Below are 21,057 nucleotides of genomic sequence, written 5' to 3'. Positions count from 1 at the left end.
ATAAAATCAAAATACAGATCTCGGCTTACAGATGCTCATCTTGACTATTGCTTACGAACGGGAATATCATCCTACTTTCTCAACTACGAAAAATTGGCTGAAGAAATGCAGTGCCAAAAATCACACTGACTTTATTAGAAAAACCACATATATTAATGATACCTATTTTCCATTAAGTGCTGATAAGTGCGTATGATTAATTTGTGTTTAACTTTTTTTCATATTTGTTTGTTTATTGAAATCCAAATACAAGTGACAATACAAAGATTATTTTTTAATTAACCATAACTGGCTATCTATGTTAAAGTAAGAATAATAAATATATTTGGACAGGCAGTTCAACGTTTTACTTTTTTAAAATAAATCAGATGAAAACTGTTTATGATATATATTTTGTAAAAAATCTTTAATTTTTCTTACAGGTAGATAAATAAAGAGCAAATTCACATGGTAAGGTCAAAGAGTAATTGCCAAATAATTTAAAAAATACCTTTTACATGTAAAATTACCTTTTTTATCTTATACATTCATATATTATGTAATATTAAATATGATGTTTTTCGTATTATTTAATGTACAAATACAAAATAAGCCTTGAAAAATTGTTGGCGCCCGCCACACTCTTCTGAAAACATGAATGTGCTATTGGCCACCAAAAGGTTGGGGACCACTGATCTACAACTTCTAAGCAGTGACTCCGATTCCCACCATCCTATCGGATACTGCTTGCCAGTCACTTGATGTAGAGCACCCATGGGGACATCACCTGAAGAAGAAAAAGGGAGTTACTCACCTTATGCAGTAACAACTGTTCTTCGAGGTGTGTCTCCCCGTGGGTGCTCCACAACCCTCCCTTCTTCCCCTTTACTTGGAGTCACAAACTGCTCTAGTGGCGAAGAGGAACTGAGGGGAGGGAGTGAGCCACGCACGCGACAGCCAGGGGAGAGCGCGGGCTCCCTTCGCACATGTGTGGCTCACAGGCACTGCTTGTAAAAACTCCGCTCTGAGGCTCCGGGATGTCCCTACACCTGATGTGGAGGACCCATGGGGGACACACCTCGAAGAACAGTTGTTACTGCACAAGGTGAGTAACTCCCTTTTTTAAGTGAATCCCACTTTTAAAGTCACCTCTGTGTCTGGTTTAGGTGAAAAATATCAAACCACACTGTACACTAAGAGGAAATGAGAGTTGCTGACCACTATTGTATAATCAGATTGGGAAGAGCAAACTGAATAGAAACTGGGCATATAAGAATTTGAGGAGAAGTCTAAATTTACTTTGAGGTCTGACACACAAATTTGTTTTTCATTCTAAAACCTCCAACCAATTCAGATGAATTACTTGCCATGAGCAAGATCCCATGGTGTTTAGAAACTAACTGGACAACAGCCGCCTTAAATTCCTAGGTTAGTATTTCTAAGAATTAACTAGGCATTAATCTTATGATTTGATTATTGGTTGTTTTAATTTAATGACTTGATCAATTGATGATTCAGTTCAATGTAACTATTAAAGATATTGATTTACTGATTCAATTCAAATGGTGACCTTGATCTGATAATTGTAATGTATAATGCTTAATTTAGTAAAAGGTTATGTTAGTCTCAGAAATGTTTTCTGAATTTTAAGATAATTAACTTTTAATAAAACCCATAAAAAGTATACAGAGACAATTTTTTTCTTTCATATTAGCAACTTGGTTCAGAAACCTCAAGAATTTAGGCAAAGTAACTGAATTAGGTGAGAGCCAGCTGGCTCTTTTGCCAAAATTTATGCTTTGGCCTCACACAGTCTCTCTCAAATTTTGAGTCTTGTCCAAGCAGAACTTCATACATAATTGTAAAGAGTAAAGTTTTAGTTCAAGTGGCTTAGGTAGAAAATGGGAGGAAGCAATGACTAATTAACAAGGAAATCTGTGCTCATCATCCGTAGCAGGCCTCAAATATTGAAGGTTGTGGCTAGAAGCCAGTACCCTAACATATAACCAAAGCGAACACTGTTCTTAAGCATATGTACACAAGTCTTGCTTTTTTGACCATTGTAAATCATTGGTCCCTAGCTTCCATTGACAGAGAGAACAGAGAATGGAGACAATTAAAATATTACTAGAATGTCTGTAATATAACATTTTTAGAAAAAGATTATTTAGCTATCTACAATATTAAAACGAATCAGACATCTTCACTTAAGAACAGTCTTAAATGAAACTAGAGAACTATTTTCTAATGTAATGTCTTTTTTTGTGAGTTCTAGTTACCAAGAATTACATGAACATATTTAAATTCCACATAAAAGTTCAATTACTTTTTAAAGGTCTACTATAATGCTGCCCACAAAAGTTTACTGTATAAGAAATACACTTAAAATCATACTACTGCAAAACAGTAAAACTTTACAGAAAACCTCAACTATTGTTCTGTAACATCTATTTTTGACAGAAAACTTTGAGCAATGGCTATAATAAAATGGGAGATATGCAATCTACAAAACACTTGTTTTAAAAATCAAGAAACACTGACCTAGGAGAAAATAATTTCTTCATCTTGTGATATTACCACAGTCTTCCCATCTTAGATCAGTAAGAGATAGTTAGCAGTAGTAGAAAAAAGAACTGGCTCAATAAATGGTAAGATTTACGATCACTTACAGTGATAGTGATTGCCAGGCATTTAGTTTAGGTCTTAGATTTCTCATAGAGTATATCTGACAGCTTTCATATGCATGATGATTGATTTACTTGATAACTGAATGTGACAGGTGCATTCTGACAATTTCTCAAGCTTTTAAATCAAGCATTGAATTACGTACCTTACATTTAGGAATAGAATTTCAACCAGCTTGATAACCAGTGTTCACAATAACCTTGGAAAATACAGTTCAATTCTACTGCTCTATTATCTGCACCTCACTGGTAAAAACCTTTCCCCTTCTTCTCTGGAAGACAATTTCTACACAGAAAGTGACAGGTGAGTTCTGAGACTTTGGTAAAAGAACCCTTTTTACTCAGGATAGCCAGAAGCAATTCCCCAGCAGATCTTTGGTGCATCTTTACATCTTATCACAACCTGAACATCCCCACAGCAAAACCTAACATGACATTAGCAATATAATAAACAATACATATGGTACCAATGTATATAACTTCATTCTCTGCAGAGATTAGGCCAGCTGGATGGGTTAGTGTGAATGGTCGAATATCTGTTACCTACCGATTACCAAAGATTGCTTGTCACCTATTTATTTTGTCTGATATTGATGAGCATTCTCACAGCACAAAAATAGGGTGTCAGAAGTAGGGATGTGAAAGACTTGTCGACAATCCGACAAGAAAATTCTTATTTGATAGTCGACAGGCTAGTCTACTAGTTGCTTCCTCCCCACCCCACTGCATTTATCAGAAAGAGGCAACAAGGTGGGAGGGAGAGAAGAGGGTACTTCAAAGTGGCAGTACCACGTGGAGCCTGGGGCCAGACCCTAGATTCCATGTGACACTGCCACTTTGAAACGCTGTGTGCAGCGACAGTGCTGCATGGAGCCCAGGATCAGCTGGGGACACCCCCACTGACCCTGGCTCCGTGCAGCACTGCCACTTTGGAACACCACATGGAGCCTGATGCTGGGCTCCCTGCGGTGTTTCAAAGCAGCAGTGCCCCGTGGAGCCCAGGATCAGCTGGGAACTCCCCCACTGACCCGGACACTATGTGGTGCTAGTGCTTTGAAATCCTGCATGCAGCCTGGGGCACCAGTAAGTCTTATATCTGAACCTAGCAAATTGTAGAAACACTAATAAAATACCTGGAAAATCATGATTTGATAGGGCCTTACTAACACAGCTTCTGCAAAGGAACATTGTGCCTCACTTCAAAAGCCTCAATAAAGTAGAGAATAAGGAAAATCATTTGACAATTTTTTTGGACTTCCAAAATGCCTTTGACGAGGTACCTCAGAAGAGACTACTACAGACGTTTAATAGTCATGGTGGGAGAAGTAAAGGATTGTCATGAATCAGAAAACAAAGAGTAGTATTATATGGTCAACGTTTATCATGGCAAAAGTGTCTCAACATTCTGTATCATGCCCAGTATTATTTAATATTAAAATAGTAACTAATAAAAGGGGGAGCTGAGTAGTAAAATTTACAGATACCACAGTTATTTATGTTAGTCAAGACCAAGAATGCTTGTGAGGAACTTCAGAGAAACTTATTTAAGTTATTAGCACAACATGACAAATGCAATTTAATGCTGATTAAAACAAAGTAATGTACATGACAAAGAAAAATTTAAGCTATGCCTACAAGTTCCAGTATCTTGAAGTAACTGTCAGTTCAAGAAAGGAACCAGGCAGTATCATAGAGTGCTCAATGGAAACCTCTGCTCAGTGTCCAGCTGCAGTCAAAATAGCAAACAAGATGGTAGGTTGCATAAAGAATGAAACAGAGAATAATATGGAAAATATTATAATACCCTTATGTAAATCAATGGTGTATCCTCATCTGGAATGCTCTCTGCAGTACAGGTCTCCCTATCTTAAAAGAGATATTGCAGAGATATTAGTAAGGCCCTATCAAATCATGATTTTCCAGGTGTTTTATTAGTGTTTCTATAATTTGCTAGGTTCAGATATAAGACTTATTGGTGTCCCTAGGTTGCATGCGGGATTTAAAAAGCACTAGTGAAAGATGACAAATGAACAAGAACTTGGGCAAAATGTTATATTATGAAAGACTGAGATTGTCTGTTTTAGGAAGAAACTGAGAGGGCATCAGTATGCAAAATTATGAACAGCTGCTTCCATTTTCTCTATTTCGTAATATTAGAAATTGGCAATAGTCAGTGAAATTAACTGGGAAACTCAAAAGTGATCATTGGAAATACTTTTTCACACAATATATAATTAAACCACAGAATTCATTCCTACAGTAAGTTGCTTAAGCCAAGAAGTCTGCAAGATTAATAAAAAGGGACTGGACATTTATATGGATGACAGTATCATCCTGGCTTATAGTTAATGATAAAAATGATGTAAGGGATAATAAATCTCCTCTTAATGCCAGACTTAAGACGTTCTCTAACCATAAGAGATAAAGATAAAACTATGTGCAGGCATTATCTTGCATTTGTCTACTGCGACATTCTCAGGCTTTCCTCTGAAGCAGTTGGTACTGACCATTATCAGATAAGATATTGGAGTAGATGGACCTTGGGTCTATTGCAATATGGCAGCACCATGGTTCCTATGTATTGGAATTTAAACCTAACCTGCCCCATGCTAACCTGATGAAAAATATTGTTATGATCTTGCTGTGATGTCATACTCCGAGATACTTTTAGAGTTGTATACCATGCAGTAGTATAGCTAGACATTAGTAGACACATTGGCAGATGTGTTGTTACCTTTCTTCAGTATACTCACATTCCCCCATAGATGATAAGCCATCATACACAGTATGGTCTGTAGCAAAGAATAAGTCAGGAACACCCAACAATGTATTAATAAAACAGTGGATAGGGTATGTGGAGGGGAAGAGGTAGATGCCTTCAAAACAGGGTTTAAATGGGGCTGCATGCACCTCCATGTCAACAGTTGATAGCATTTCATTCATAGACAGAAAACTATACCTGTAAAGTAGGAGTGGCATTAATACATTCATCAAGATGAGAACAGATTTTGGAAGGATTGCAAAAAAAATAAAAAATATTTTTGGTATGTGGTGAAAATTACTTTTCCTGTGTAATTCTTTTTTTTAAAACCCTTCTTAGTGTGTTTCTCTTCACTCACAACATCGTTTCAGAAAACAAAGAATAGCTGAAACATAAAATGTGCTTAAATTTTGACAACTTCTGTTCTTCAAGAAATAGTTTTGAGGGAACTATATAATGCAGGGCTTAGAACACACAAACTCCAAACTCCTGCATGCTAATCCCAGTTCTGCATAAGAAACTACAGGCAGTCCCCGACTTACGCGGATCCGACTTACGTCGGATCCGCACTTACGAACGGAGCTTTCTCGCCCCGGAAGTCGGGGCGAGAAAGCCCCGTTCGTAAGCTGCTCCGGTGCCCCTGCTCTGCTGGAGACCGTCTCCAGCAGACCAGTGGCACCGGGCGGGTTCCCGCGCTTCTGAGGCTTTGCCAGAGCAAAGCCTCGGAAGCGCGGGAACCGCTGCTGCTGCCACTTGGGTGCCGGTGCCTGTGGTCTGCTGGGGACCGTCCCCAGCAGACCACAGGCACCGGGACCCAAGCGGCAGCAGCGGGCAGGTTCCTGCGCTTCTGAGGCTTTGCCAGAGCAAAGCCTCAGAAGCGCGGAACCCCCGCTGCTGCCGCAAGAGACCCGGTGCCTGTGGTCTGCTGGGGACGGTCCCCAGCAGACCACAGGCACCCAGACTGAAGCCGCAGCCGCGGGGGGGTCCCGCGCCTCTGAGGCTTTGCCAGAGCAAAGCCTCAGAGGCGCGGGGAACCGCCGCTGCTGCCGCTTCAGTCAAAGCGGCAGCAGCGGCGGTTCCCCGCGCCTCTGAGGCTTTGCTCTGGCAAAGCCTCTGAGGCGCGGGACCCCCCGCGGCTGCGGCTTCAGTCAGGGTGCCTGTGGTCTGCTGGGGACCGTCCCCAGCAGACCACAGGCATCCAGACTGGAGTGGCAGCAGCGGCGGTTCCCCGCGCCTCTGAGGCTTTGCTCTGGCAAAGCCTCAGAGGCGCGGGACCCCCCGCGGCTGCGGCTTCAGTCCGGGTGCCTGTGGTCTGCTGGGGACGGTCCCCAGCAGACCACAGGCACCCTGACTGAAGCCTCATCCGCGGGGGGTCCCGCGCCTCAGACGCTTTGCCAGAGCAAAGCCTCAGAGGCGCGGCACTCCGCTGCCGCTGCGGCTCTGCTCCCCGTGTCCCTGGTCTGCTGGGGGGGGGGCACAGCTAGTGTGCTCCCCCCCCCCCTCAGCAGACCAGGCTTTTGTTTTGGACTCTGGGGCAGAGCAGCTGGGGCGCTGCCGATTGGTCCTGCAGCGCCCGTGGGCACTACTGGACCAACCCGGCAGCACCCCAGCTGCTCTGCCCCAGGTCCTGATTCAGCCGCTGCTGGTCAGTTTCAGCAGCGGCTGAATCAGGACGTCTGGGGCAGAGCAGATGGGGTGCTGCCCCGGGCTTCCTGGAATCAGCTGCTGATCAGTTTCAGCAGCAGCTGACTTGGGGACGCCTGGGGTTCTTAAGTTGATTCTGTATGTAAGTCAGAACTGGCGGTCAGTTTCAGCAGTGTCTGAATCTGGACGCCAGTTCCGACTTACATACAGATTCAACTTAAGAACAAACCTACAGTCCCTATCTTGTACGTAACCCGGGGACTGCCTGTACGTCGTTTTGAAACAAAAAACAGGACTATGTAGCACTTTAAAGACTAACAAGATGGTTTATTAGGTGATGAGCTTTCGTGAGCCAGACCCACTTCCTCAGATCAAATAGTGGAAGAAAATTGTCACAACCAAATATATATATGTGGTTTGGGGCTAATTATTTAGCCCCTTTTTTCAATTTTTCAAGTAAAACAGGATATTACTTACCTATCTCCATCCCTCTGAAAAGTGCTGTGTTGGTTACAGCAGCCAATATATCCTATAACTCTTTGAAAATGGAAAGCACTAGTATTTTCAAATCTCAAGATGCTGTAGTTAGCCTCCTTGCATCAATAAGGAAAACTGGTGCAAGGCCCTGCAGGAAAGGGAACTGCAATACACAGGCTTCCAAATGAATTGTTTATTGAATAAATACATGCATCATAATGTAGAATACATGAAAAAAAGGCAATCTGTACAAAATAGATCACACTTTGTTCTCATTTCAATTCTCACAAATTGCTGCACCTGGAATAAAGAAAGTATTAAAAACAAAAGATTCATCTCCTTTAATCCAAATCCAAGTGACACACAGTGATTTGTGTTTGGATTATGCTTACTCTGAATGTAAGAGTGCTGGTCTTCTTCCCAGTGAAGCACAACATTTCTAAAAACTGTTTCAATACCCCAGAACATAAACGTTGGTAAATACAGATAACAAAGCTCATTTTGTTTGAAAACACCTTTATATACTCATATTTAAGGCACAGGATAAACAAACAAAGTACATGGAAAGCTAATCAGCTGACATTCAAACCTTGACTTACTAATGAGACAAGGCTTTTTTGGCCCAAAAGGAAAAACAAGCATCCTCGCTTCTTTCTTTTTCTTTTCCAAATAAAAGAACAAGCCAGGAATAACAGTTACTATGATACACAGATTTTTTTCCTCACTACTGACACTCTTACTTAGACAGCCTTGTTCTAATCCATTTTTCTGTAAGGACAGATGTTCAAAAAACACCCAGTAGTGACTAGCAAGAACAGGGGCGGATGGGTGCTCAGCTTTTTTGAAAATGTGGCCTCATCATTTTAGGGACTGAAGTGTAACTAGGCTGTCTTGAAATCAAGGCCAAGTGGTGAGTGCTGAGCTACTTTGAAAATCTGTGTTAAAAATTCTATATTCATCTTCTCCTCTATGTTGTGTTACTGCCTCTTATCTTTAACACAAATGTAGCATTTCCCCCTTAAGGGCTAAAGAAGGGAAAACTTGCAGTTATTTTGATCCAATACAAAGTCTAACTTCTTCCTCAAGGCAGCATTTAAAGTTGAACTATAGTATAGGATGGAAAATTTAGTCTTTACATGGGGACATTTACACCAAAAATCATCCCTTCTAGAAGCTGAACTCAGGCAAAAGGCAAAGCCATTTAGTCAACACCTCCCTTATTTACATCAGCTCTTATTTTCTGCATCTTCATTTGCATCCACATCAATTCTCTCTCTGTTCTTCCTCTCCAACAGTTTAAAGGGATGAATGAGACTATTCCACAAGGAAAGTTATAATTCATAAAATGTTCCAATTGTGTGTAGATGAGTGTGTGTACACATTTATACATACCCATTAATAGAGTGGAACCTATAGTGAACTTGAACAAAAGGCAGAATTGTTATATGAACTGTGAAATTCTACAATTTTCTTATGGTTTTAGGGAATCACTTTCTGTACAGCTCAATCCTTAAGTCTAAATACTTGCAAAACTCCCACAGAGTTTTGTCTGCTGAAGTTATTTTGTCAAATAAAATGACCTTCCCATAAAATTATGAGTTCCACTGTATATGAGTATGCAAGTAATAGATAAGTTGCATGAAAACACAGATTGACAATCAAATTAAAATGGGCTGATGCTTAATTTTGATTAAAACAACAGGCTATGTCTATGGTAGGCACTTTGGTATATTTAGTAACATAGGTGTATTCTACATCTAGAATTAAGGTTCTATCAGTAATTATAAAGCTATTTTTTTCAGGAGTTTATTATTCTGCCTTAAAAATTCTTTCTTGGCTAAGACACAGTTCTAGATTCTTAACTAAATATATTCTATTGTTTAATTGCATATTTACCCAAGATCATGAGGCTAATGGCTCTGAAGAAGCTGCCCTGATCTCGGGTTCATAATGCATTTTTATAACAGTCTGAGCAAGCTTTCAAAAAGGAAAACAAACTGGATAAAAAAACCAGTTCTCCTGTGAATCACAACAGGAAGATTAAGATTGTTGCAGTGTTTCTTCAACTGTCAATTGTCTACTTTCTTACTGGTGTGTATTAACAACATTGCTGTGGGTCCTGGTAGGAGAATACAGCAATGTTTCAACAGCACCTACCTGACACATGGTAGTAATGGAAGTGAATTTTGCCTCATATACCAGGTAGCAGTGAATGAAGCAGTAGGCAGCAATAAAGCAATTGTCAAGAGTCAGCCTCAACTCTAGATTTCTTGTTTTCTTTCCCGTTTGTATTCCACTTTAATGTTATACATATTCTATATAATAAAAAGACCACTGTGTCTATTTGATTATCTTGAATTACAAACTGCTTCATATACCTTACTTGTCAATGTAATGACAGGTTAGGACAGTCCATGAGTGATTATTTATGAAACCTGGTTTCTAATATGGATGGTAAGTTTGTCACTATACTTTCAAAATATCATAGGGATGGTGCTATAAATTATGGGAATAAATTACACCAATAAGAAATAATAAGTCAATCTGCATAATAAAATATTGTACTGTTTATAAGTCTTCATTCCTGCATCAAATGAAACCCCAGATTTACATGCTGTGATTCATAGACCATGACAATCCTCTCATGATACAATGTTTCTAGACTTCTTAGCTCTAAAACACTTTTTATATTCTCTAGAGAATGACTTTCCAATAATACATTTCTATATAAATATTAAAATATTAATGTTTTGTATATATTCTTTTACTAGCCTTATAGGGCCAGAAACACATTGTTAAATCTTAATAATGTTTTTCAATTAAAAAAATCCACAAAATTGTAATTTTAAGACCTTGCTGCAAGGGCAAAATAAGATGCGTCTAAAGAATTTAACATGCATTTAGAAGAAAATATCTATATCCTTGATCTCTTTTCTTCTGACTTCACACCAAGATGGAAAAATTATAAAAAAATAGTATATATTTACATGGTACAGTGTACCTTAGTGATATACAAAACAAGGCAGGAAAACAGCGGAACAGCATCTTTTCACTTTCTAAACAGGTACAACTGCCATAAAGTTCATTTAAACACAAGAAGTTACTCTACCATACCATTCCACATTACAATTACATGAAAAGTAGTTCAGCAAATTAAAATACAAAAAGTTTAACAAGAAGATTGGCTAACTCTAAATATAATGTCCAAATGTTATAAAATTATTGGGGTGTATGTAGTAAGTAAATAAATGAAGCTATAAAAATAATATTGATACATCTGTGAGAACAATGCTTTTAAAATATATAAAGGTTGGCAAAAGTATGCTGGGGGTAACTCCTGGTGTCTAATGGCACCTAGGTTATAACATGTGGCTTTGTACCATCTTCTGTTAAATCATACCTAAAAAGGGACAGAACAAAGGGAAAATGTTATTTAATATAGAACTATGCTATTGAAAATAGGGATGTGAATGGGTAACCAGTTAACTGGTCAGCTGGTAAGCATCACCTTTAGGGCCCACTGGAGGCAGAGGTCTGCTCCACTTCCATAAGGGGGCTGGGAAGGGAAGCAAGCAGCCTGCACGTGGGTGGGGGGGAAGGGCTTGGAGCAGAAGCTGGGTTGCCAGCTTGGGGTTGCCAGCCTAGCAGGCGGGTGGGGCGGAGGGCGGCAGCAGCAGCAGAGGCAGCCCCAAGCACAGGGGGGCTGGTTCCTGCTGCCAGTCCCCTTGCGCAAGATCCGGCATACTTGGTTTACCTAAGGTTTAACCAGTTAATTGATTAACTGGGATTTTACATCCCTACTGAAAAACCCCCAAAACATTATCGCACTCACCACTGAGTCCAGCCTTTGGTGAGTTCTTCAGATGCCAGATGTATTAATAACTGTTGAGAGGGATGTTAAATAGATAATCATAGAATCATAGAATAGAATCATAGAATACTAGGACTGGAAGGGACCTCGGTCATCGAGTCCAGTCCCCTGCCCTCATGGCAGGACCAAATACTGTCTAGACCATCCCTGACATTTATCTAACCTACTCTTAAATATCTCCACAGATGGGGATTCCACAATCTCCCTCGGCAATTCATTCCAGTGTTTAACTACCCTGACAGTTAGGAACTTTTTCCTAATGTCCAACCTAAATCTCCCTTGCTGCAGTTTAAGCCCATTGCTTCTTGTTCTATCCCCTGAGGCCAAGATGAACAAGTTTTCTCCCTCCTCCTTATGACACCCTTTTAGATACCTGAAAACTGCTATCATGTCCCCCCTCAGTCTTCTCTTTTCTAAACTAAACAAACCCAATTCTTTCAGCCTTCATTCATAGGTCATGTTCTCTAGACCTTTAATCATTCTTGTTGCTCTTCTCTGGACCCTCTCCAATTTCTCCACATCTTTCTTGAAATGCGGTGTCCAGAACTGGACACAATACTCCAACTGCAGCCTAACCAGTGCAGAGTAGAGCGGAAGAATGACTTCTCATGTCTTGCTCACAACACACCTGTTAATGCATCCCAGAATCATGTTTGCTTTTTTTGCAACAGCATCACACTGCTGACTCATATTTAGCTTGTGGTCCACTATAACCCCTAGATCCCTTTCTGCCGTATTCCTTCCTAGACAGTCGCTTCCCATTCTGTATGTGTGAAACTGATTGTTCCTTCCTAAGTGGAGCACTTTGCATTTGTCTTTATTAAACTTCATCCTGTTTACCTCAGACCATTTCTCCAATTTGTCCAGATCATTTTGAATTATGACCCTATCCTCCAGAGCAATCGCAACCCCTCCCAGCTTAGTATCATCTGCAAACTTCATAAGTGTACTTTCTATGCCAATATCTAAATCGTTGATTAAGATATTGAACAGAGCCGGTCCCAAAACAGACCCCTGCAGAACCCCACTTGTTATACCTTTCCAGCAGGATTGTGAACTGTTAATAACTACTCTGAGTACAGTTATCCAGCCAGTTATGCACCCACCTTATAGAAGCCCCATCTAAGTTGTATTTGCCTTGTTTATTGATAAGAATATCATGCGAGATATCAAACGCCTTACTAAAGTCTAGGTATACCATATCCACCGCTTCTCCACAAGACTTGTTATCCTATCGAAGAAAGCTATCAGATTGGTTTGACATGATTTATTCTTTACAAATCCATGTTGGCTGTTCCCTATCACCTTGCCACCTTCCAAGTGTTTACAGATGATTTCCTTAATTACTTGCTCCATTATCTTCCCTGGCACATGAGTTAAACTAACTGGTCTGTAGTTTCCTGGGTTGTTCTTATTTCCCTTTTTATAAATGGGTACTATATTTGCCCTTTTCCAGTCTTCTGGAATCTCTCCTGTCTCCCATGATTTTCCAAAGATGATAGCTAGAGGCTCAGATACCTCCTCTATCAGCTCCTTGAGTATTCTAGGATGCATTTCATCAGGTCCTGGTGACTTGCAGGCATCTAACTTTTCTAGGTGATTTCTAACTTTTTCTTTTTTTATTTTATATTCTAAACCTACACCCTTCCCACTAGCATTCACTCTGTTAGGCGTTCCTTCAGACTTCTCGGTGAAGACGGAAACAAAGAAGTCATTAAGCATCTCTGTCATTTCCAAGTTTCCTGTTACTGTTTTTCCCTCCTCACTGACCAGTGCACTGGGTGCCCATTTAAGTCTAAACATCTCTTTAAAATGGTCAAAGTTTGACACTGGGCTACATTGAAAGCAATATTGCTAGCAGACAGCATTTTACACACATGCCGGGAAGTGTATTTGCTACAAGTTGATTTGTAGAGCAGCTCTAAGTTGCTGATTTTGTCCTATACAGTAGTTTGGGCCCAAGCCACACAGAAGATCACCTTTTTCCCCTGTGACATCATGGTGGCTCTGACTGACTGATGTGTTCTAACAGCCCCCTAGTTTATATGGGAGGAAGCTGGCAGCAGGGCATTCATCGTGAATGGTCCTCAGTTCTGGAATCTCTTGCCCAGGTCATCAGAACCCAGATTTAGTGACTTCCAGGGCTACAAATCTTTCCTGTTTTCCCCCCCAAACCTCTCCTGGGTATGGGGGAGATAAAAGAGGTTTTACAGGATGGTGAACTGGATTGAAAGATTAACTTCTTTGGGGAAGGTCTTTGACAGAGGTTCTCTACGTGTCTTTGTACATTTTGTTATTTTGATTACTGTACTTGAATTTCTTTTCTGGAAAGAAATGGCCCAGATCCCATTTTCAGGATTTGCAATTCTGAGGGGCCATTTTCTGAAATTTCATCCCTGTTCTATTGCTTCTTATCAGTCTGTACAATCATTATGTCAGACAGAGCACTTGTGCACCTTTTTGCAGAACTGTATTATCCTCCCACTTTCTGCCATCTTCTGTTATGTCATTCTTCTTACCCCTTGCCATTTGTTCCTGTCCTTACTGAAGCTTGAGTTATAAAGACACTGATTTTGAAAAATAACAGGAGCTCACTTTATTAGGCTTAGGCCCAAGGGTTTTAGTCTTTATAATTGTAACCAGCTATTTCTGCTTATTTTCAACTTACTTTGCCAAGCAGTCCTTTGTCTTTGGACAGAAAACCACCACTGTTCTTCACTGCTACATCTAGAATCCTCCTCTGCACTTCAGGTAGGGAAACACTGAAATCAAAGCTAACATGGAAAAAACATAATTTTAGTGAGGATTTGGTGCTTGAAGCATATAATATGCAATGAACTGTGCTAGTTTTGTGGCTGCTGCTAAACCCCACAATTCTCAAGTGACTCATAGCTAGTGCATTTTATACCATAAAATAAAAGCATGCCATAAATAAGGTATGGGCTAGAGAGAGGATGAAAAAGAAGGAAGTGGATAATCCCACTGTTCTGTCCAACATTTCCCTTCGAAGTGTTTATGCTTAAATCCAACATTCAGAGATACAGCCTTTAACCCTGTCCCTAGTACCTAATGCTAATAAATGGTCATCCTGGAGAAACAAGGAGAGGAATCCTACAGTCCAGGCTGTAGTGCATAGGAGTGATATAATCAATATCAAAGCTGCATCAGACTCCATTGATCAATGGCCCTATTTTCCAGGGAGAAAAAGCTTGCTAGCTCATGCCAAGCATGTGCAAGCCTGTCTTTGTGGACCATGGGGCTTGCTCCCACCTGTAGTGCGGACACACCCAATATCACAACTTGAATATCAAGTACTTTAGAAAACCAAATTCTGATCATATTCCACAGTTTAACATTTTTCAAAGTTCTGCAATATAGATTTTAACAACAAAATTCTCTCTGATGTAGTCTGAATTGCAGTTCTCTGCTGCATATTCCTCATGTGAAATGTCCATCAATGTCTGTATGGTCTGAAGATGAGAATATTGCCCTAAGTCTTCCCTACTCCCTGAAGCAGAAGCAAATGCATATTTATTTATTTTTTGGTCATGAAACCAAATGACATAGAAAGCAGACTACTTATGATGCAATATATAGAAATAGACACAACTCTGGCTTATTAAACCCATTTTATATTCACAAAAGACATTTGTAAGTTTTAAACTTTCAATCGTTGTAACACAAAAGCCAATAAAAGTGAACATGGTGATTTGTTGGTTCTCAGGACAGCTAGAACACAAGAGTGAAATTGTTGGTTACAATGAAGCTATATAAGAAATTTGATGTTTTGAGAACCTTACAAATTCACATAAAATCTAATTTTACTTATACCAAAACCTTATGGGCATAATTTAAAATCCCGATTAATCAGTTAACCAGTTAAAAATTAGGTTAACCTAGCATTTAACTGGTTAAGGGACTAAAGCTGGATTCCTAGCCCGAGAGTTGGGCTGATGCTGCCAGCAGTGGGCTGCCAGCTCAGGGCTGGGGCTGTGGTCCCAACGACAGCAGGCACCTGGTCTTGCTGCTGCCGTGGGTGGATGGCTGCCCCAACCCCAGAGCTGCTGTCGCTGCCGCCAATAGCAAGAAGCTCCTGGCCCCAAGACTGCCAGCAATAGCAGGAGGCGTCTGGCTCCAGCAGGAGGCTCCGAGCTCTGGGGCTGTTGCCAAAAGCGGGAAGCTCACAGCCCAGGGGTTGCCATTGATGCGGGTATCAGGAGACACCCAGCCCTAGGGCTGCTGTCAACATTAGGCTCCTGACCCTCACACCAGGACTGCTGGTGACGGCAGCACAGGTGGCTCCTGGCCCTCCTCCCCAGGACTGCCACCAGTGGCAGCAGAAGGCTCCCAGCCCAGAGCACAAACAGCCTCTCTCTTTCTTCTCCTCCTCCTGCCTTGCCCTCTCTCTCTCTCAGCTCTCGTCTGCCTCCTGCCTCTCTCTCCTTCTCTCTCTCTTTCTCTTCTCCCCCTCCCGCCTCTCACTCTGTGTTTCTCTTCTCCTCCTCCTGCTGCATCTCTCTCACTCTCTCTCTCTCGCTGTCCTCCGCCACCTCCGTTCTCCTCTCTGTCTCCTCCACGTCCTCTGTGTCTGCTCTGCTTTCCTCCTTTTGAATCCAGTGCCCTTTCCTGACGTCAGAGATGCATGCTTGTCCAGGCCGCGCCCCCTGGCTGTTCCCTCTGGGCAGCGCTGTTGCCTCCCATTGTGGTGCTCGGCTGACTTCTGCGCCGCACAGCCAGCCTGCCATGTGGGAGCAAGCAGCACAAGCGGCGGTTGTGGCCCTGCGCTCCCCATGCAGTACCCCGGTGCTGCATCGGGAGCGTGGACCCAAACAATTGCTTGCTCCCGCGCAGCAGCCCAGCTGAGCAGCACAGAAGTCAGCCGAGCGCCACAGTTGGAGGCAACAGCGCCGCCCAGAGGGAACAGCCAGCTTTTCAGCGTTACAGAGTCACAGACATTGGGCTATTTTTTAAATACATCATATCAATCATATCATATAATATATCATATATCAGTGGAGTCAAATCAGCTAGCACTGGTGAGACATTTTCACCTTTTGAAGATTTCTGAAAACTTTCATCTTTGAGGAAAGGTCTTTAGGCCATAAGGCACTAGAAAAAGTGGGATCAGTAATTCATCACCAGTGCCATTTCATCAGTGATAACAGTGGAGGCTCTATGATAGAATCAACTCAAGCATTAAATTATATGGTGATAAAGACACATGCCCTGTTTATACTACTTCTCCCATCAATTCCTATGATAGAAGTAACGGGTAGTGGTGAATTAGAGAGCCAATTTATTGTCAGAATAGACAAAGTCTTACTGAAGTCATTGGGAACAGATTAGAGTAAAAAAAAAAAAAGTCTGAGTAAGAATCTAAGGACTTGACTATTTTTTGGAAAATTCCCAGCCTATCCCCACTTCATGCAACAGAAGTTTAATATCTTTGCCTGTTGCGTAATGTAAAACTCATAAACTGAAAATGTGACATACATCTGATCAAACACTGGGTTCAGTGTCTTCTTTGATACGTGAGTTTTTCTTCTTCCTGATCTTCTCTTGTCAGGTAATAAATACATTCGGACATATGGGTCAGACCCCTCCTCCGAGAAGGCGATTAGATTTCTGTGATTAAAGAACCCAAAGAAAACCCCCACCCAAAAAGAAAAATGGATTAGAACATAATTACAGCTTGTTAAATACAACATAGAATAATGTACTTGCCTCCTTTTTGGCTGCACTTTTTTTGTTCGACTTACACTTTCATGTCCTTCATGAAATTAAGAAACATCTGATGATTGTTTAGAAAAACAGTGACTAAGTAGTGATCTACAAGTATTTGAGTGATGTAGACATTGTAGAGGGAGAAGAATTGCTCTGGGAGAACTAATCGTGATACATTTCTGGGAATGATGCAATGAACTGAATAGATTAGAACAACATTATGAACAACTGCTAATAATTGAATACTTTACACTGCGGGAAAGTCATGTAAAAGAAGTAGAGATAGCTGAATGTCTGCAAAATTTCAAACTAGGTTGGACAAAGAAAACTAACAAAATATATTCTACGGGAAGAGAAGGTTACTCTGCTTGTGCAGTAACAGAGGTTCTTCGAGATGGTTGTCCCTGTGGGTGCTCCAACTTAGGTCTTTGAGGCACCGCTGCATGCCTAGTCAGAGATTTACAGTAGCAGTGCCCTCTGGTGGGCCGCACATGCGAGGCAGGCAGCATGGATGGTGTTGCTACCACGCGTGCTCAGCCAACTGTCCCTTCAGTTCCTCCTCTGCCCTGGAAGAAGAAATCAGCATGTCTGAAGCAGAGAGGAGGAAGGGTGGGTGATGGAGCACCCACAGGGACAACCATCTTGAAGAACCTCCATTACTGCACAAGCGGAGTAAACTTCTCTTCTTCTTTGAGGAGTGTCCGTGTGAGTGCTCCACCTTAGATGACTATATAGCAGTATCTGTAACAGAAAGGCGGGTGCTTCGGCTAAATGTTGCGTTGGACCTTGTTTGAATGTTTGAATTCAGTGCTCCATTTCAGATAATCCTCCAGGGCATAGTGTCTGGCGAAGGTGTGTGCAGAGAACCAGGTTGCAGCTGTGCAAATGTCTATGAGAGGAATGCTGCTAAGGCAGGCCATAGAGGTTGCAATGGCCCTTGTGGAGTATGCGCATAATTGGAGTAGAAGCTTTTGCCCCTGTGGCATTGGGGTATGGGTTCTATGGCACCTAGGTGGAGAAGATGCTTGATCTCTTGGAGTAGAACGCTCTCGTGAGATGAGTCCCTGAAAAGTAACAGGGATGGTGGGCGGGTAGAAAGGATATTGGTAAAAGGAATGCAATATTTGGCCTTCACCCACTTGTTGGCCATGATAGAAGACCAATGGTGACATTGGCGGAATAGTAGATGGGTTTGGTGCTATTCTAAATGAAGGGACGACCTGACCTTCAAAATGTTTGCCTCAAGTTTGACAGCTGATACGTGGCAGGTTGGTCAGTGGCCTGTCTACGCCTAGTTTGTCGTTGCCTCCTCTTATTATCAAAATGCCTGTGAGCCAGGTTGAAAGGGGAGGATTTGTATCTTTGATTAAAAAATCTGTTTTGTTTGCATCTGGCTGCAGGTACGTGTATACCAAAGGGTTTTCAATGTCGTCCTGGAATCCTTGAGTGAATGAAGAGACACATCATTAGTGTCTGCAAACAGCTTTGATCATTGGAAGGAGAGATCTTCTGCCATGGCCTGCACCTCAAAAGGAGAAACCCTGACAAGTGGAGCCAGAAAGACCTTCTCATCATGATGGCAGGGGCATCGAGGGTGATATGTCAGAGGCATGGTGATATGTCAGAGGCGTCGAGGGTGGCTTGCAGGGCTGTACAGGAAATCAGCATGCCCTCATTTATGTTGGCTGTGAATCGGTCTCTTTTGTCCTCAGCTAAATTGTGAATAGAAAGTGAAAGCTGTTCGAAGATATGATGGGTGTACTTTGCCAACACTGCCCTGTAGTTTGAAATATGGAGTTGAAGGAAGCTGAGGAATAGGCTTTTCTCCCCATGAGGTCTAAGCGCTTCCAACCTTTGTCATATGGAGTGGGCATGTGGCACTCTGTTTGCCCCTCTGGTTGACTGAATCCTTCACGACAGAGTTAGGGAAAGGATGGGAGAATAAAAAATCTGCACCCTGAGGGATAATATTTATGATCTGATCTTTTGCAGACCGGAGGTATCGTGGTTGGTGTCTGCCATAAGATCTTGGTGGGGGCCATAAGAGCAGGGTCAATGGGTAAGGCCAGTTTGGAGGCAGGCAAGGCATGGAGTATGCTAGTCAGCTTATGCTAAATTTCAGGGAGGTTGACTAGAGAGACTTTGAGGACATCCACAACGTGCTTGTACAGTTCTTGAAAAGAATGGCAGTCGTCTCATGCTATGGGAGGTGGTGGCATGAAAGTGTCATCAGTAGATAAAAGTTCCTCCTCTTCCTCCTAGCAGAGCGACCTGTCCAGTGATGGCAGGGATGCTTCTCTAGAGGGAGGTGCAGTTGGTGTATAGCATTGCACCTGTTGTGGATGTTGGGCTCGATATGGTGCCCATGGATCCCAGTAGGGCCAGCTGCATTGTGGTGATTGCAACTGCACTGTTGTATGCTGTGGTTGTGGTTGTTTTGGGGAGGAATGCCTTAGTGTGTGGGTACCAACAAAAAGTTCCTCATCTTCACCACTCGACAAGGGTAGCACCAAGGGCAGCCGAGATGGGACTATAGCTGCCACCTGCGGTACTGACTGTATCAGGCTTCGGCTTCTTCAGTGCCATCTGAGTCTCGGGCTTGGATGGCCTGGGCTTATTCTTTCTCGGCATGGATGTGTGTTCAGACGGTGCTGATGGTGCCAATTTTGACTTGCCTTTGCCTGGCGCCTTATTGCCCGGGTTCACTAGGTCCTTATATCCTTGGGAACAGTTAGTGCAGAATGGTCCTGGAGCCTCCCTGTCCGGAGCTGCAGCAGGGTTGGAGCAGGGGGCAGTTTGGATGCTTGCTCCCATTTATTGGAGGAAGAGTCATCTTTCCCCGATGAATGGGATCTCTTCCTGGGCTGGTCAGAGGAAGAGTCTCTCACGGACATGGCCTTTTCAGACAACTGACACGGGGGTGAGGAATGTTCTGTGACTGAGATAGGTCTCCAGCAAAAGAAGCTTTAATTAGAGCTCTTGTGCCTTCCACATACAAGCCGTTAACTGCTTGCAATGCTGGCACTGTTCAGTGGCATGTGCCTGACCCAAACAGTTCACAGACTAGGAATGACAAACAGGGATAGACAGCCTACAGGAGAGGCCACGCTTGAAACCTGGAGAACCAGGCATCCAAGGTAACATAAAATCTGTGAGGCCAATTAGTAGCCTTCTAACAGATTAAAGATTTTTTTTTCTCCTCAGCTGAAAACAAAAAGAGAATCTTAACATTAACTAAAAGAACTGTAACGCTAACTAACTATAAACACATTACAAAACTGCAACGAGAATGGAGAGCAACTGCAGTTCCGACCGATGCTGGTGGCAGTAGAGAAGGAACTGCAGGGATGGTTGGCCACACATGAGTGGTAGCAGGACCGTGCGTGCCGCCTGCCTCACGTGCGCAGTCCACTGGTGGGCACTGCTACTGTAAATCTCCGAGTAGGCACACAGTGGCGCCTTTAAGACCTAAGGTGGAGCACCCACAGGGACACTCCTCGAAGAAGAAAGTCCCATATTGCAAGCGAGATTGAATATGTGGCTTCACAGTAATTTAATAAAAATCATGGACAGGCCACGGCCAATAAAGAAAAATTCACAGAAACCCCTGCCTAGTCTGTGACTTTTACTAAAAGTATGTATGATAAAATGGGGAGCTCCAGGGTCTCCCCCATTACCCACAGTGGCCAGGAACTACAGGGCATCTGGGCAACAGGGGGACCCTACAGTCCTCGCTGCCATGGGCTGATGTTACAAATGTCTCTGGAAGTCACAGATTCTGTAACTTCTGCAACATCTGTGACAAAATTGTAGGGTTACTTAACAGCAATTGCCCTCTAACTTCTATAAATTAGCACTGGAATTTAGAAGGTCCAAAACATTCATTTCAGCGCCTTTACACCTCCCTTTTTAAACAA

General features: G+C 42.2%; 1 protein-coding gene across 6 annotated transcripts in view; it reads right to left on the bottom strand.

Moving 5' to 3' along the window:
- Positions 1 to 7,723: 7,723 nt before the first annotated feature.
- The window catches only part of ESYT2 (extended synaptotagmin 2), a 179,546-nt gene continuing 166,212 nt past the window's right edge, over positions 7,724 to 21,057 (bottom strand). For all 6 annotated transcript variants that reach the window (XM_089776777.1, XM_075922735.2, XM_075922736.2 and 3 more), the window contains 4 exons: positions 16,910 to 17,041; positions 14,085 to 14,190; positions 11,378 to 11,427; positions 7,724 to 10,945 (listed from right to left, as the gene is read on the bottom strand). In XM_089776777.1, the coding sequence (XP_089632903.1) occupies positions 10,900 to 10,945; positions 11,378 to 11,427; positions 14,085 to 14,190; positions 16,910 to 17,041 (334 nt within the window). In that variant the 3' untranslated portion in view covers positions 7,724 to 10,899. The remainder of the gene's footprint in view (positions 10,946 to 11,377; positions 11,428 to 14,084; positions 14,191 to 16,909; positions 17,042 to 21,057) is intronic.

This window comes from Pelodiscus sinensis, chromosome 2 (assembly GCF_052426305.1).
Source record: "Pelodiscus sinensis isolate ZL-2025 chromosome 2, ASM5242630v1, whole genome shotgun sequence".
Lineage (NCBI taxonomy): Eukaryota > Metazoa > Chordata > Testudines > Trionychidae > Pelodiscus > Pelodiscus sinensis.
The sequence above is the reverse complement of the archived record's forward strand: the minus strand, read 5'-3'. Positions and strand labels throughout refer to the sequence as shown.